Consider the following 18,858-nt stretch of genomic DNA (forward strand, 5'->3'; position numbering starts at 1 on the left):
GACAACCTAGGATGTAATCTAAGACCGAAATCTGAGAATTTGAGAAACGGGAGGATGGGTCAATGCTGTTCCATAGGGGAAAAGTCTACCCAGCTGCAGCCACTGCTGGGAAAGGCTCATGTAGAGCAGAGCTTGTGTTTTTACAGCTTCTTACCCTCACAGGCATGTGGTACAGTTATGTCAAGGACACTATAAAGAAAACAAAACAGATGAAGGAATGGAGCTCTGGAGAAGGAAAAGAAAGGCCCTGAGGCTTTTAGATGTAAATGGGACAGAAGAATGACGGGAGACAGCAAAGGTCAGCTCACCTACCCTGGACTGGGCCGACAGCCTGACCTAGCGAAGGAAGCTGGAGCTGCTCTCAAATGGCAGAGGGGCTCTGTGGCCATTAGGACTGTATTCTGTGGAAATGTCAGAGGTGTGGCCTTGTGTGGGGAAAAGGCTCAATTATCTTTTTATCAGCAAAAAGTGTGATGGTGAATTAAAATTTATCTTAAAACTGTGAAATTAATTTATTTGTACATACTAACAACACTTATTTCAGTATGTGCCTCCACAGCACAGATATCCAGAAAAACTTCTGACTTTAAGAATCATTCATATTCATAAGGAGTCAGAATGTCCTGCTGGCCTTTTAGCAGCATGCTTTTAGCCAAAAATTCCATAAAGATCTAGCTGCTCTTTCCCACTGAGTAAAAGCAAGTATAACAATTGTGTCCATTTGCAATGACATGAAACAACCTGACTCAAGTGGTTCTTCAAAAGGCATTACCATCACCTAACCTAATTGCTATTTAAACTAAAAATGAGATTGACCTTATTTTTCAAACACTTCAGTGTAAATTAAAAGACACAGAAAAAAATCACACTGTGAGAAACTGCAGTCTTCTAGAAAATTCTTTATGAACCACTCTAAACTAAGATTTTACTTCATGGAAAAATAGCCAAAAAAACCTCTTTCTAATTAGATACAGTCTTGAAAACTATCATGTATCTTGCAAGAAAACCAAGCAGAATTTTCTAATTTAACAAAATTGGCTTGTCCTCTACTTACATGCAAGCATAATATTATAAATAATTTCATTAATACCTTTAAAACTCTTTCCAATGAAAGAAAATTTCTGGTTTGAGACACTGCTTTCATGCAAAAATAACTAATTTCTAATATGAAATTAATTCTCTTATCCCCAGAAATCTAGATTGGAAATTTTTCTATTCAGCTCATTCCATATTTGCAGTTTGATTCATGGCCTAGCAAAAAAGCTGGCAAATTCAAACTGTCTGGCAATTGATGGGTCCAGTGATTGATTGGCATATACTGGACCTCTGTGGATTGCAAATTATTTATTGCAAATTGAATTTCATCTTTCTAAAAGACAAACACTCTGGAATACATGACTTAGAATTTGTATACAAGGTATTCTGTATTTTTTTAAACTTCAGATTTGAAGTTACTGAACATCTAATTTTGCCCCTGTGGAGACTGAAGGGAAGAGTCATTGCTTAACTTATTTGCAGCTTTGGAGGGGAAAAAAAGCAAAACATTAAAAACTATGATTAGCATGCAGGATGAGAGACTCATAGAAATGGAAAAAAATTAATCAGCACTGAAAGCAGGAGAGTTTAGCAGCATGTTGAATTCAGAATTATTCAATGGAGTTCAGAACTCCAAACGCTTGTTTAATAGTTGTAAAAATCATCCTCTCTCACAAAATTTTCTTCATCTTTGTAATATGGGATAGATTCAGTGGTAATACTACAAGTAGATTCTCCTTTTCATGGTGTACACCAGAATACAGGGTGCAGCCTAGTTGTATAAAACCCCAAATTCAATGAAGATCTATGTTTAACCGCAGGACAGAAGGTAATTATTTTTGTGCAAAGATCATTCTGTTCAGTATGTTTTCTCAAATTTAGATGGACCACATTGTATCTATGATGTCTAGAAAGAAGAGTGAGAAGTAATGGCACAAAACAGGATTTATTTTGAAAAAGAAGACAAAATATTCTAGATGTGCACTCAAGATCTCCAGAAACCTTCATTTGATGTTAGGACAGTAAAATGTTCTATCACGAGACATTAAAAGACTATTTGGAAAAAAGTAAATAGCTTTCTTTTTTCTTTGAGCTTCCTTCCCCACATGACTGATGCAAATGCAAGCCTAGGAAAATTGAACTGCTGCTTGGCTTGCATCTATTGCTGAGGAAAAAAAAAACAAAAAAGAACTGTTAAAAGACAAATACTAAGTTATGTACAGGAAGCTTTAATAAACAAAAATAAGAAGTGAAAAGACTATGAAATATTTGTAAGTTAATTCCCGTCCACACATGTAGCTCCAAGACTACTACAGACCTTTTCAGCCTGGCATTACACAAACACCAAGTGTTGTACAGCATAAGAATTTGTAGCATTTTTTTATTCATCCATCTGAGAATAAATGAATAATTCTTGTAAGAGAAAAAGCAGTATCATAATTTAAGTTTCAGCATAAATTAGTATGGAAACATTTTTATATACTGAACACTTGTTTATTATAAACAACATTATTGTACAGCTGCTTTCTGTTCCTAGCCTGGATAATTACTGAAGTGTAAGAACCACAGGCAAGGAGATGCAAAAAGGCATGCTGGTTTAGGCTTCTGATTCAGAATTCCTTCAGAAAGGAAACATGTCTTCCTTAGAATTCCAATGAAGTGTCATGAAAATCAGGTTGTCAGCTTAAACAGAGAAAGATACATTTCATTTACATATGTGCACTTATTCACGTACTTCAAATTAAACAGGATAACAGCGTAAGAACTTTGTCAAGCTTCTGTTTCTTATACACAGTGTTATCTTGAATGTGAACTCTGTCTCACTGGACCCTCCTGCTTTGAACAGAAATTATCCCAATATGCAGAATCCTCAGGTGCAACAGGAATACCAGATGCAACTAAATCTTCAAAAGTCAATAATGTAAATTGTGGTTGGTTAGGCTCCACGGAATGGACCTAAAGAAAAAACATATTAGCACAACATGAATCAATAAATATCAATTTTCTTCCTGTAAAATTCTGTCTCATTTAAACTACACATTGCTAACTGAAGAAGAAAGAAGACAGTCTATATTTGAGACTTACGTCACTTCCCCTCATTTAGGCTATGCAGTCACTATTAAAAGCATGTAACAGGCCACACAGAAAAATCGAGCTTTTTGTTGAAACACAGTTCACAAAACTGTTGGAATAAGTGCTACAGAATGCTGCAAGTATGACAGAATGACTATTTAAGTCCAGTAAAGAGAAAGACCACCATCAAACAAATTGTACTTCATTCTTCAGCAGATAAGATTATTTGAGTCAATTGTGTGAGAATTAATTCCACTAGGTGTGCCTATTTGTACTCATTTTAATACAGTAGTCACTGATGTTTTGCATGCTTCTCTCAGACTCAAGTGCTACTTAAAAACTAAAGTGGTCACAATCAACCTGCAATTCCCCATGTTAAAACCAATTTAATGTGGACTGAGATATTAGAGAGGATGGTGTCACAGTCTCCAGGTTAGGTTCACCACTCCAAGAAAAAAAAAATCACATTTCAAAGAAGAAAAAGATTTGGTTTTTTTTTTTAGCACACTACTGTGCAGCCTGCTTTATACAATCTCCAAATGTAACTGTTTGCAGACAGCAGGGCAGATAGTACAGCCTGCACGAATCAAACATAAATATAGCTGATTCTTCTAAATAGGCATTTGCTGGAGCGACCTATTCTTAATGTTTAATATTTCATAAAATTCAGTAGGGCTCCTCCGCAATGGTGTTACTCAGTACATCAGACAAATTGACTCATTTTTGATGAGTTTGTCAGAGTCTCTCTGTGTGGCACTACAGCCCTCCGGTGTAGCAGCCACTCCTCCCAGTTTGGTGTCACCAGCAAACCTGCTAAGGGTGCACTGCACCATCATCCAGTTCATTAGTGAAGATGTGACACAGGACTGGAGCCAGTAGTACTGACCCCTGGGGCACAGCACTGGTAACTAGCCTCCAACCAGACTTTCTACCTCTATCACCACACCCAGGGCCCAAACATTCAGCCTGTTTCCAATATACATCACTGTTTGTGATGAGAGACAGCGCCAGAGACAGAAGGTACTGAAATACAGTAGACAATTCCCACTGCTCTAACCTCATCTACCAGGCCAGTCATTTCATGACACAAATTTACCAAGTTGGTAGAGCATGATTTTCTCTTGGCAAAGCTAGGCTGACCAGTCTTGGTGATTTCTTTGTCATTGCTGTGCCTGGAAATGGTGCTCAGAACTAGCTGTTCTACCACCTTTCCAGCAGTCATGGTGAAGCTGTCAGACCTGTAATTGCCTGGGTCCTACTTCTCCCATGCTTTCTTCCAGTCTTTGGGCACTTCTCCCAGTCCTCGTGATATTTGGGGACTCAATAACCTTTGGATTATTGAGAGGGGCCTTGCAATACCAGCTGTATCCCATAAATATTACTGACTTACACTCACCCAGTTTGCTCAAGCATTCCCTGGCCTAATCCTTTTCCTCCAAGGGCACATCTTCCTTGCTCCTTCCTCTTTCATCCCTGCAGCCTGGGATTCCTGACATCCAGTCTTGCTAACAAATACTGATGCAAAAGTGGCATTCAGCATCTCAGCCTCTTTCAACATTTGTCTTGTTGAGTAAAACCCTTCCCTCTGGCTTCTTTGCACTTACAGAAGTGCTTCTTGCTGCTTTGAACATCCCTGGTCAGATTAAATTCTATTCGGGCTTTAGCTTTTTAAACTTCATCCCTGGATGCTCAGATATTTCAGTTTTCTTCTCATGTTACCCATTCTTGCTCCCACCCTCTGTATGCTTCCCTTTCTATGTCCAGGTTTGGCTAGGAGCTCCCTGTTCATCCATGCAGACCTCCTGGCCTTTTTGCCTGACTTCATATGCAATGAGATGGAACTCTCTTGAGAGTGGAGATGATCTTTGAATCAAAAGCAGCTTTCTTGGCCTCAGCTTTCCTCTGAGGCCCTATCCCACAGGACTCCTCTTTGTCCTTTGAGGAGGAGAAAGTTTGCTCTCCTCATGTTAAGGGTTGTGAGTCCTCCTCACTGCCCTAGGATCCTGAACTCCACCATCTCGTGCTGTTGGAACCCTGCAGCCACAGACAGATCTGTGACTCATCATGTTTATTCCTCATCCTGAGTGCACTGGTGTACAAGCACTTCAGAGGCACTCCAGCACATTGAGATTCAGGAGAAGATTTAGAGAATTTATTCAAAATTGTGCCATGTAGACCCTTCCTTCCTTATATCCAAGTGCTGGAGGTGACTTGGTCCAAGGTAAATTTTGAGGATTTTGTTATCCCTTTCTGTCACATCAGTGAAGGCAGGTCAGTAAATAGGCAAAAAGCAAAAATTCTCCATGTCAGTATTTGAGCAATAGGCTAGTATTAAGAATAAATGCAGAGACAACAAAATGGTCTGTGCTTGTTGTAACAACACAGAAGAACTCTTAGCTGTCAATGCAGACTGAAAGTGAAAAAGATTGAGCTGCCTCTCACTTTACGTCCTTACACAAGTGACATGGTGTTGAGACATTTCTGCTTATCTGACATTCTGGAGATGAGGTAAAGCTGCAGGAATGGTGCCTAGAGCCATGCAAGTGACATTACAGATGCATACCAAATATGAACCAAGCCTCTGAGCTAAGTAGTTGTTAAGAGATGTAGTTTGAACCTCAGCACGTGCTTGTCTGAAGGAAGTGTGTCCTGACGGAATGCATCACAACTCTTGTGAAGTACAGCAAGAGATAGACAGAAGACACTTTATATCCTACACAGGATTTATAAAGAATTTTAAACTCAGCCATCTTTTATTGAGACTAGCCTCAGATAAATGTCTAGATCTAGGTTAAGAGCACAGATAAATATTCTGCTTCCTCATGCATATAGCAGTCACTAGCATTTTGGTAAGACTCTTGACAATAGAGTATTTTAATTACAGTACATTGACATAACAATTGGTCTTTCCTGGGAATTGTAGGCATGTGCCATCATTTTGTGAAGAAAGCTGAAAACAGATATTCTGCAAGCAGGTCATAATGAATCACTCCTGTGTTTGCAGACAGGGAACAGACACAAACACTGGCATCCTAAAACAAGTGGGTAACATTTACACACATGTTAAGCTAGAATGAACAACTTCTTCTTTTAACACATCTAGCAATAGATAGAATAATTTTTATGGTTTTTTGAAAAAGAGAGAAGGTAACGTTAATTTCCTCCATGTTCCTGTTAGAAGGAGGCCTAAAAAGGCACAATGCAACAGCACATAAATTTTCACTTAATTTCCTTACTGGGGAGTCACAGAATGTGCTCTTGTTCTGCTTAAAATGACCTTTCTTCATGGAACTGAAATAATGAAATTTAGGCCATCATAAATTTAGTCAGTGGACAAGTAAGCCTTTGAGACTCTTGATTCATAGACTTTTCATCATAACCTTTGATATCATGACTATTTTTTCTATGGTCATTTAAGCTAAGTGACCATGATGGTGAAAGTCAATACTTAAAAATCCTGGAATCCTGTAGAATACTTGGGTAATTAACTTAAATATGTCCTGCCAAAAAAAATACACATAATTTCTTAAAAAATATTTGTCCACTGATTTATCACATTAAATCCTCACAGGTAGTTTAACACTTCTTTTTCTCAATCTAACCAATACTAGTTAAAAGGTCTGCATGCCTTTGCTATCCATGAACACAGACTTTGTTACCATGATAGACAGTATGCGTTACCGCTTCCATGCTTTTATCCATTCCTATACTAATTTTCTTTCTTCTTTCTAGTTCCTGGTAGAATCTTTGTATCTAAATAACAGAAAACAACTAACCCATTTTCTTGTGAGCAACTAGAACAACAGAGAAAATCTGGCAATTTGTCACACTCTCATTTGCTGACTGTCTGGCTGTTTTGGCTACAACTTGCCAATCTGCCTGTCCCTTAAATTTGACTTTTATTGCTATTTTCAGGACTGAGGTATTTTTTAAATTACACAGAAAAGAATGAAAAGCTTCTAAGTAGCTTTTCTCTTTCTTTCTACAGAGACACCACATGGAATGAAGACTAACACTGCTGTTCTTCCCATCTGTTGGTTGTTGCTGCTTGTCTCAAGGGTTATCTTGTCATAATGGTGTTTGAGCGATGGATCTGCTCTGGGACACACGCACTGACAGTCCCCCACTATAATCAACTTGGTGAGGTGTCACCCAAGTTTAGCAGTCCAGATTGGTTCACTGTTTCCATTTCCTTCTGTGAAAACCATCTTTACCACATGAGTACTAGCAGGTTGTGACAAAAATCACTTAATCTTCTCTTGAATGAACACATTAAATACATGTATTACAGACTTAACATTATCTGTTGGTATCCTCTGAAACTATTTCTCCTTCACAGACCTTTCCTGAAATAGGCACAACAGAACTAGAGGAAACACTTCAGTAACACTGCTTGGTTCTGGTTAATACCATGCCTAAGATAAGCCTTCTTCTTGGCCCTGTATATGAGATGACACACTTTTAGCTACAGCCCAAGTTTATATTCAAGTGATCACCAAGAGATGGAACTACTTCACAATTCCTTACATCAGAATCCTTCTGTGCAAATCCCTCCTGTTTCCCAAGCGCCACTGCAACATGATGATTGTCATCCAAGCGGGTTTCCTAGTAAAGATGAAAAATGGCAATGTAAATGCATTTTCTTTACTCTGTTTCCAGAGTACAGACTATATAAGTGTTAAGAGTATGGTTCAGAACAATAGCACAAGATCATTTAAAATACTTTAAAATAATGAGATTCAAAAAGCAACAGTACTTTTTAGCAGTTTTCCTAAAGAGTTCAATGATGCAGACACATTAAATGTCACAGGGCTGAGAACAGATTACTATAGGTTACCACCATCTTATCCATTTCTGAATATTTGTATTCAAGTCTGTGACCTAAGCATTCCTTTACCAGTCCCTTCTAAGTCCCAAACCATATAACCTATCTTAGTTATCCTCTTCCAGTGAGATGAACTGTGAACCTCCAGAAGGTATTCTGAAAAACAGTGATGTCAGTGTAAACTTAAACCAATGACTCTTTCCCTCTTGGCTTCAGACAGCATGTAAGAGCACAACTTTGTATTCCTGACATAGTCTGAGTACTGCTATGTGTCAATAAGAATCAACATTTTTAGATGTGTGACTATATATTTAGTAATATAGTGTTTTATCTATTTAATAGTTTAGTTTGAAAGTGTTTTCTTCTAGAAAGACTAAAAATTTATCCTAAATAATTTAGGAAAAAGAACCCCAAAGACATTTATTGCTTCTGAATAATGCTTATTCTACAGCCAAGCCATAATTCCATTGACTTTTAAAAAAATATATATCTAAGGGGACAAAATAAAATTTTCCCTGCTTATTTATTCAAAAGTTTTCATGCAATTTCTACACACTTTCTAAACTAGAAATCAAGAATAACAAGAATTTTACCTAGGATGGTGATACATTTTGATATTGCCATTAATCTGAAAATTAGAAAGTCATTAGGATATTCTCCTGGGACTTAAGACTGAATCTCCAATTTTGGCTTCCTTGGGCAATATTTTAACTGCACTATATTATAATATAAAGAAAGCACCATGATTTTCTCCTATTTCCTCTGACAGGTTGTTGGTTGCCTTATTTTTCTCCCCTTTTAATCTAAGCAAATTGTCTTTTAGAAGAATGGTGTCAGTGGGCATCAGGCTTTTCTACAGTTCATCTACTATACAGAATTTTCAAAGGCTTCAGTTGCCAGGATACCATTCCTATGACTCCAAAACAGCCCTGTGCGCATATATGTATATGTATATATATATATGTATATGTGTATGTATATGTGTATGTATATGTGTATGTATATGTATATGTATATGTATATGTGTATGTGTATGTATATGTGTATGTATATGTGTATGTATATGTGTATGTATATGTGTATGTATATGTGTATGTATATTAAGAAAAGCCTAGCTGCTCAGCTCAAACCTACTCAGCCCAGCCAAGGCAGCAGCTGCTCCAGTCATGTGCAGCACCAGGACAACCGTAAGGTTGAGGGATGTTTCTGGCAAACGTGGTACCTCGGCTGAGAGGTGCTGGTGAGGAAACAGAGCTATGCTTTTACTTTGATCTCTTCAGCACCAAAACTGTGCCCATTTGACAGCTTTAGCAGTGAACTTTAGAAACTTCACCTACTTAAAAAAAAAACCATCAAGCTTGTGTTGTCATACCTTTCTGCAAAGTGCTAGTAAGAAAATGAGTATTTCAATTCTGTCTAGATTAAGAAAAATATTTAATATAAGAAAAACTAATAAACCTGCAGAATAAGCAGTACTTTACATGACTGCAAGAGCTATAAATCCACTTACTATGGGGTATTTTACTGGGTTTTCCACTCCTTTACTAGGACACAAAACTGAAAGTAAGTCAAGCATAAAGAATGCTATCTCAGAGGTAGTCAAGTGTGCACATTTCTGTAACTTCCTCAAAAATAAGAAAGACTATGAATACTAGATGCTTGATCAGGTGTTGCTAAACCATTTATATAGTTCTGGGGTGGCTGTGTTTTGTGTTCTTCTAGATGGAAAAATTACTATATCCCCTTTTTAATTGCTTCGTTTCCCACCCTTCTTCATTTTTTTTTTCATGTCCAAGAGGTCAAAGACAGATCAGAACAGAGGGCACAGTACAGCACATTCAGCAGTGGCTTACACCTGTATTCAGAAATCTGCAAACAGCTTTAAGCACAGAATTTTCTTTTTGTGAGGTTAACTTATATTACTTCTTGTTTGTTCAACTAAAAACATATTATAGATACTATTTCACATATTGTTAGCAAAATAATGGTCTTTTCAGTTCAAAGCTGCATTTAACAGGCAGTGATTGGTTAGACAGACCTTCCCTGCAGAGACCCTGCCCAATGAACAGTAAATGAAAAAGGTTCCATTTCATTTATTTCATGTATCCTCTGTGTCACAAGAGAGTTTTCAGCATCTTCTCATAAAACATAAACTATGCCCTTCATCTATCTTTGCTGTTTCAGAGCAATGTAAATCCAGATGAAATACAGAAAGAAACATCCTTCCTGGACTTTACTAGTGGCCAGCAAAAACCTTAAGCAATGGAATTAATGAAACATACTGAAACTATAAAAAACAGTGGATCAGCTTGTTTCCCTGGAGATATTGCTATACCAGCTTATAAAATTAGTATCTTAAATGGAAATAGATAATTAACAAAAAGAATCCTATAGAATTCCTTCAGGGTAGAGAGATTGTTCTGTAAATATTCCTCTCTATAAACCAGGAGTCATATAATGGACCAAAATTTGTTTTTGTCTGCACAGAACAAAAGTGTTACTAGAGCACACAGAGATTTACAATGATCTCATTTCAAAGACTTGGTAGAATGATGTGTCTGGAATTCAAATCATAATGAATTCACTCAACAACAGACAGCTTATGATGAATCTGTACCTTCCCAGCCAGCAGAACTGATTGATGAGTGAATCCAGTTGGATTAGCTAGTCTTAGAAATGAAAGTTTCTATTCTTATTTATTCCTGACAATGCAACAGGATTAACTTCTCTTATTGAGGGTGAAAGATGTCAGCTACAGTTGCACACCAGCAATTACTAAATATGTTTCAAATTGACCAAGGTAATCTCTCTTTGAAATTCATATTCTGGAAGTAATTTATTTGCATATAAACAAATCAAGCAAATATTTGCTGTGAAAAAATGGAAAAAGTTATCTGTGCAACAGCAGGCCTGCCAGGTGATTCTTAATCCCAGAGGATGAATCATATGCTTACTGTATAAAATAATTGTATCCAAAGTTGAGGTAGGTACAAAAACAAGTATGTTGTCTCACTTAAGATTCTTCTTTAATATTGATTCCAGTAAGTACTATTCAGTTATTCTTCCTGATCAGTTGTACACCACTGGGACTATTAAGGAAAGGGTCACGAATACACTTATACATTTAACATTTTGCAAATCACTAGGAATTTATTTTTCATAATCTCATAGAATGGCTTAAATTGAAAGGGACCTCAAACATCATCTCATTCCAACACCCCTGCCTTGGACAGGGATACTTTCCACTAGACCGGGTTGCTCAGGGCCCCATCCAATCTAGCCTTCCAGGGATGGGACATCCGTAAGTTCTCTGGGAAACCTTTTCCTGTGCCAATAGATTTTTCCATATTTAAGATCTGTTACAAATCTGTCTATCTAAACTTGCATTGATCTCTTTAAATCATAGAACTTGTCATAACTGTTTTCAATCAACTTCTTTTGTTTTTACTAGAATTAACTACTACTTCATTCTCGTCATAGCAGTAGGCAGCTCATACCACACAGCAGGGTACGATGGGAAACTGGAGTCCTTGACTTTGTTTCAATGTATTAACAGCACCACTCTCATCCTGAATTCAAGACACAGCACTATGCCAGCTACTAAGAAGAAAATTAACTGTACCAGAGATGAAACTAGGACAATTTTACAAGTTTATTTTCTTCAAAGGAAGTAAACGGAGCATATAGAATTACCCATAATAATCATCATCACCATCATCATAATTACTCCATCCTAAATCAACACCCAGACAAAATACAGTTATCACTCTTCACTCGGCTAGCTGTCCTTTAGTTATTTCTAAACAAAGTCACCTTTTTAAAATGAGGAAAGAACGTACTGTCTGTATGAATAAAGCATATTCAACACGTATAGCAGACGTCTAAAAATGAAATTGATGCTTTTAAACAAAGCTTTTTTTTCCTCCAACTCCTTCCAAAACAGCTGAAGGGACTCTGCATAGCAATCTCTAGAGTAATATACAAAACCAAGACCCTAAAGCTAAATCCTTCCATCAAGACCAAACAAGAAGACCCGGCTTCTGATCAACTGCCTTCCATTGAAGCCAAAAAACGTGGGGTGTGAATGAGGGCAAAGATACTTTGAGCAAACTAAGCCATTGGTAAAAGGACCACACACAGCCAACTACATAACATAGTAGTTAATTTGGTATTTACAATGAAATAAGAGAAACCTTTCTGCACTGTTCACAGAAAATTCCATCTCCAATTTGAATTGGCTTTGCTCTGACTGTGAACAGTTACAGGGTGTGTAAACAGAGTCAACTTTGATTTGTTCTGATTCATTAGTATTTCTCTTGACCTTTTAGTCATAACAAGTATAAGGTGGAGAATCTTTTCTTGGTATTTATGAATTTAAAGTTATCTTTTTCATATTACATGGTACTTTCTGAAGGAGATTTCAGAATATTTTGTGTAATTTAAATGGATAAAATCCCCTTTAGTTCTCCCTTCCACTTTTAGTAAATTAGCTTCTCTTTAAAGTGAAGCTTTAAAATCTTTCTCTTAAAAACTGAAATGAATCAATCCAAAATATGTGATAACTGAATTTTAAAGAGTCTCGGTCTCTTTGATCATTTCCTTTCACTAAGAAACAGGCAGTTCCAAAATGCAGAAGTGAGGTCATTATATTTTTTTATTTGATAGAAAAAGCTCCCTAAAGTAAAACTGGCACAACAGGGAACCTAAGGAAATGACTGTATCAGTAATACGTAGTCTTACAAGTGACACTTTCAGATTTCTCAAAATTAGTGGTTTCAACTAATAAGTTATTTCAAAAATCTGACAAGACAAAAAAAGGCTTTTGTAAGTAAGAAAACAGACACAAAATTGAAAAAAAAACTTGGGAAGAGACAAAAAAGTAAAGCTATGCTTAATTTTTGGCTCTCCAGAGCTTGGTAACTGAAAAACATTTTATTTATTTAATTTTAATGAATGTTGATATTTAAATGAAATTATATCCCAATTGAGCTTGTATTTAAAGGAAACTTGATATTAAGCCCTTTCCTTGAAATACAAGAATCTGCCTCATTATAATACTGCACTTTTGGGAAGCAGGTGGGCAAGCATGGAAGTGGAGACCTTCCTCAGACAAAAACTGCATGAATGTTCTAGCAGTAATTACTATGTAGTAAGGAAAATCCAAACAATTAGAATGCATTTAAGTATTACAGGGAGCTATCTGCATCATCATCTTCAGGCTATTTCTGTCAATCAAGCACAGGCACAACTAAGACCAAAATTAGGAGTTCCAGAATTCAATGAAGAAAGGCAGATGTTCCCTTGGCCAAGGGACACTGCAATAACACAGAAAGCATTCTGGTACAAGACCTACCCACAGGCTTTCCCAATAACTTCCTTTGCCAGTGTAATTCCAACTAGTGAATTCCATGACATACTAATATTGTTATACTATATAGGAATTGAGTAAGGGGACTGATTTAGTATGTGTAGACTTGTAACACAAAACCAAAAATGGACAAGAGCGCTGAATGAAGGAATGAACTGGGAAGAAAAAACTTATACTCTGAAATTAAACATTACTGGAGCATTCATTCTTTCAGACCACATGCACAGGGTACATGTAGTTTGTATACTAAAGAAATTAAACATACAGCAGAAATTTGTCATTCAGGAAATAAATATACAGCAGAAATTTGTCACCAGTTCTATTGGAATAGCTGTCTCCAACAATATAGGTATTTTCAAAATGCAAATATGTATTTGGAACTGAATGATCTTACTGAAAAGTGCACTTGACAGCTTTGCCATTTTTTGCTTTGTTTAAAGGGGTTGAACAAACATGCCTCTGGGGTGTAGAGATATGAGATTGTCATTTATTTTGTTTTTAAAGCTTGTTTTTTAGGTAATTAAATAATTTGAGAACATTATGAATCAGAATCATCTCAGATGGAAAACACCTTCAATGCCAGCCTGTCCAATTGTTAACCCAGCACTGCCAGGTCCATCAGTAAACATGTCCCTATCAGTTTTTCCCCTATGTATCCTTTAAGCTACCCGAGATGATACTGATAATTTCTTACCAAATCTGAAAGGAGAGATGTTTTAGTGATAAGCCCCAGTAACCTTGAAGAAGGAAAACAAAAGCCTAAACCCTAAGACTCAGTTAGACTATTGAGACCAACAATTCTAGACCTTCTGATGAAGCACTTTAAAATCTTAAACCTGTTCAAGAAATCAGGCCTGAATATATTTCTGTGAGCTTCCTGCATAGGAATGTCCTTCCCAGAGTGCAGGAAGTATATTCCAGACACAGGAAAAAACAAAAAGACATTATGACTAATCTATCTATGGGGTGTCTTTACAATCTTAAAAAAATCTTTAAGATGCTGCAGATTTATATTCTAAGTTTTGATTAATATAAGCTCAATGGGGTTCTACAGAGGAAAGATGCAAAGCTGCAATTAAAAACAAAAAAAATCAAACATGCAATGCAATGATAAGGAGTTGAGACTGCTTATCACTAGTGAAAACATTTTCTTTACCTCAAATGTCCACTCCTCTTCTTTTTCTCCATCCAGAAGCATCTTTGTCTCCTTATACACCTTTCCTATTTCCAGTTGCAATGGAGACACATTAAATTCAATTCTTTGCAAGTTAAAGCCAATTCCAACTCCAATGGCCTTTAAGAAGCTTTCTTTTAGGGCCTAAAAGACACAAAAATGTATTTTATTTATACTGGTTACAAGCTGTTTTTTAAACTGCTATTTACTGCTCTATAAACATTACTTCTGAGCACACATTGCAGATAAAATAAATTTAAGACTTACACTACTGTAAATGTGAGGGTAGACTGATGAAATTATCAAGAGAAAAAGTCATCAGCATAGTTTATACCCAGCCTAACCTGCTGCATTAAAATAAATATGCAACTGAAATTATACAGTGGTGCATAGAGATATGAGTGCTTTATCTTGTTCTGGCTATGTGTTTAAAACAACTAATAAATCCCATTGGAAATGTCAGCTGTACCATGGTTCTCAAAGTTATTCTGATATGAAAACAATCACTGAAATATAAAGTCCACGAATATCTTCACATGAAATGGTATCAGGTAGCACCAGGGGAGTTTAGATTGGATAACAGGAGAAACTTCTTCATCAAATGGCACTTCAAGCACTGGAACAAGCTGCCCAGGGAAGTGATTGAGTGACCCTGAAATTCTTTAAAATACCGGTAGAGATGGTGCTTAGGGACGTAGTTTAGTGGTGGATTTGATGATCTTAGATGTCTTTTTCAACCTAAACCATTCTATGATTCTATGCAACTACAAAAAGATTACATTTTTACTACAATGAAAATAAAAAATTATATCAGAAAAGAATGTGAACATTTGCAGACTTTAAATAGGAAAAGAAGTATTACCCAGTGTCGATAAAACATATCCAGCTGCATCCATTCATTACTCATGGACTTGATTACATCCCACTCTGTTTCAGTAAACTGTCGCTTCATTATGTGAAAGAAATTTGGAATTGAGCTACTACCTATAAATCAGACAGAGATATTTACAGAAATTTTAACAGAGTAGTAATAATAAGCAAATGAATTACCTCACATTATTGCTCTAGAAAAAACTCATGAGAAAAAAAAATTATGAACCAACTCTGCTCCACAATTTGAATTCATACAGCCTCAAACCAGTGAGCTGATGGTTGTACAGGATGTAGTATTTCCAGCATTCTCTACAAGGCAAAGTATTTAACCAATGATAATTTTATATAAACATAAAAAATTTATATTCAACTACAAAAGTAGGATATACTGTCTCTGGCACCTGACAGCTTGATCTAGTAACATTTTATAAAATAGCATGCTGTTTGTCAAAATTTATCAAGCTATTCTGCCTCCCACCCTTGGATGCTCAGATACAGAAGAAACACTTTTTTAAGCACTTGTAAAAGCAGAGTCTTCTGAATTTATCACACACATTAAGCTATTTGGATTGGATTTATTCTGGAAGAAAATGGGGAGAGGTGCCCATAATAACAGTAAGAAATATACCAATGGAAAAAAAAATCCTCCAAAAAATCCAGCCCTAAACTACCAAACATTCAAATCCTTAGATTAAATTTAAGCTACCTCTAAAAATAATCACAGCTGAGTGGCACTGCAGCAGCTCTTTGGGGGCTACACCACTTTTCCCCACTAGTCTAAATTTGCCTTCTAGATGACACTACGGTGTGTAGTTATATTGATCAATGGCATTTCTATAGTACATTGAAATCTGTGAACCTTGTTACAAGTTTGGCTACCCATAGCCTGTGTTAATCAGTATCCCATGCAAGCATCCAAGTCCAACTGGACTTACAGGTGGCTAAAGAGACAATGGCAGAAAACAATCGCTTTTCTCTAGTAGGGATAATGAAAATCTGGATAGAGACAATTCCACATATTGAGACAAGTTCTTTGATAGGTTACTCAATGTTCTTACTAAAAATATAACATTAGTCATATTTAATCCAAAACATTTTCCCCCTTCCAATACCACACTACTCTGAAGAACTCACTAAATAATTGCTTGAGATGCAGATTCTAACTAGTTGTGCCAGTAAGTTTTTTGAGTTGACTGGGCAAGGAACTTTCCTTTTCTGTGCTTATGTTCCCCATCCTCAACCATGGGTAAAGGCATCAAGCCTTCTCTATAAAGTGGTTGTCTTCTACAGCTATCTAAGCAGTAAATTAAAACTGGTACTGGCAGCAGTAATAACTGATCTGAACAAACCAATGTAACACTAATGCACACGTTCAGGTTTTCTCACAATTTCCAAACCATACTGCAGTCTGACATACATATCCCACAAGACGCGGCAGTGACATTTCAGAGATGCCCTCAATTGCATTTTAAAGCGAACACCTTAAGACAGAATTTTGTTGACAGTTGAAGCACTAAGCTATGAATGGAATGATCCAGAACAATTTAAGGATAGGACTAACTTCCCTCTGGAGAAAATAAAGTAGAAGAAAAAAGCAACCACAACGTTAAGTATGCCTTGATGAATTACTGAGGCAAAATTCCATATCCATCTACTTACACAATCCAACTTCCCTGAAACAAAAGAAAAAAATTGTTGAACTTGGAGAAAGGTATTTTCTTTCACCTCTGTGTTTGTATGGCCCATTTTACAATCAAATAACTACATTAACACCTGCTCTAATCCACTTTTTTCTCCCCCTTCTCTCTTTTCTTGAATATATAAGACAACAGTGGTGAGGTTCCAGCCTGTTCTTGTGATTCAAACTACAAAACATTCCAGAATGTCCTGGTGCACCTTTCCTCCCCTATTACTTTCCCAGAGCTCTCCTCCTTTCAATAACCCAGGACTACCAGAGAAAACCACCCAAGACTATTCACACTACACTACCTTCAGCATGCAGATGTATATAAAGGCTCCAGCTTTGTCAGTCCTGCTGTCCCAGCTTTATCACATGTGGTGAATATACTTGATGTTTAACCATTTAGTACACCAAGTGCATATCAAACCCATATGCTACTGCTTTCTTCCTCATTGTTCACCCCTTCTCCTTTCCTAGGTTTCTTCAACTGTTCAGCTACCCTTCTCAACACTCAAGTTCAAATTCACACAGCACTTTCCCCTCCATTTCCACCGTCTGTCACATTCCTCCTTTGAGAAGCTTTGGTACCCCTTTGTCCTTAAGTGCACTTACTCCGTTTCCTTAAGGCAGTACAGTTGCTTTGTTCTGAGGAATGGATCAGAAGACTTAGGACTCCTATTCTCCACAAGCTACCTGCAGCTCCACAGCCTGCCTAGTCCTTTCTCCATATGTGCTTCAGTATCAGAGAAAGACAGATTCACAGAACCATGGGGAATATGTAGGTTGAAAAGGACCTTTGGATACCACCTGGTCTAACCTTCTGTTGAAAAATAGAGCCTTATGTTGGGTTACCCAGGGCTCTGTCAAGCAGAGTATTTCACCCCTTCTCTGGGGAACCTAGTCCAGTATTCTGCTGTTCTCATGATGCAAACTCGTTCTACAGAGATGGAACTCCCCCTGAAGCAACCTGAGCCTGCTGTCTTTTGCCCTGTTCCTGTGCACCCTCACGATGACAACTATGAACATCCTCTCTGCAGCTACATTTCAGGGAGGCTGTGATTAGGTTCCCCTCTTCAGAACTTTCACCTTTTCAGGTTCAACAAACACAGCTCCATCAGCATTTCTACATCAGTCAAGTTCCCCAACCCTCTAACCACCTTGGTGGACCTTTGCTAAATCCCCTTCAATTTTCTCATTGTCTCTCATGACATAGGAGACATGAAGGGGACAAAACTAGAAGAAGCAGAAAGTTTGTGTTTAAATGCTATGTTTTTTCCTTTTAGTTTGATTTAAAAAAACAGCCTCAAGTTATGGCCAACTACTTGCCACAATTTATAAAAAACTTCATTTGAAAGAACTGGAACAAGTCCATATAGCAATTAATTATTTGGTTTTAAATTTGCATTTCTAAAGTAACCCCCTTGTCAACTTTTCAGAAATAAACTGACTTCTTAAGTAAGTACTTCTTTCTTGCCTCTGTCAGGAAATAGAGTTCTTCAAAATAACAAACTAACTCCTTTTAATGCTGAGCATTAATCATATTGCTGTCTCTGATTTTAAAATACATGCCTTGTTAATCAACTTTGTACATCAGCTCCTTAAGAATATAAACTGAGTAATCTTTCAAAAATTGCATTCTAGTCATTATAAATAAACCCTAAATCCAAAGTTAAGTTTCTTCATTAAATTAAAAGCACACAACACCCTGGAAATTTCAGGAAGAGTGATGAGAAGAAATAGTGAGTGATACTGGAAAAAAGACTCCAATATTAAGCCTGTAAAGTAAACATGCTATATACAGGTGTGGGTGTTCCTATGTGTGCATATGT

At 36.9% G+C, this 18,858-nt stretch overlaps 1 protein-coding gene across 2 annotated transcripts in view; it reads right to left on the minus strand.

Moving 5' to 3' along the window:
- Nucleotides 1-885: 885 nt before the first annotated feature.
- The window catches only part of AASDHPPT (aminoadipate-semialdehyde dehydrogenase-phosphopantetheinyl transferase), a 29,262-nt gene continuing 11,289 nt past the window's right edge, over nucleotides 886-18,858 (minus strand). Inside the window, exons 3-7 of one of the 2 annotated variants that reach the window (XR_004060970.1) lie at nucleotides 15,338-15,459; nucleotides 14,458-14,619; nucleotides 7,636-7,713; nucleotides 2,771-2,991; nucleotides 886-2,200 (exon numbers count right to left, since the gene is read on the minus strand). Coding sequence is in view for 1 of the 2 variants with exons in the window: in XM_030954673.1 (XP_030810533.1) it covers nucleotides 2,833-2,991; nucleotides 7,636-7,713; nucleotides 14,458-14,619; nucleotides 15,338-15,459 (521 nt within the window). In the remaining variant the exon portion in view is untranslated. Of the gene's footprint in view, nucleotides 2,992-7,635; nucleotides 7,714-14,457; nucleotides 14,620-15,337; nucleotides 15,460-18,858 lie in introns of both variants that reach the window. The other variant, XM_030954673.1, reaches the window with a different exon arrangement.

This window comes from Camarhynchus parvulus, chromosome 1 (genome assembly GCF_901933205.1).
Source record: "Camarhynchus parvulus chromosome 1, STF_HiC, whole genome shotgun sequence".
NCBI lineage: Eukaryota > Metazoa > Chordata > Aves > Passeriformes > Thraupidae > Camarhynchus > Camarhynchus parvulus.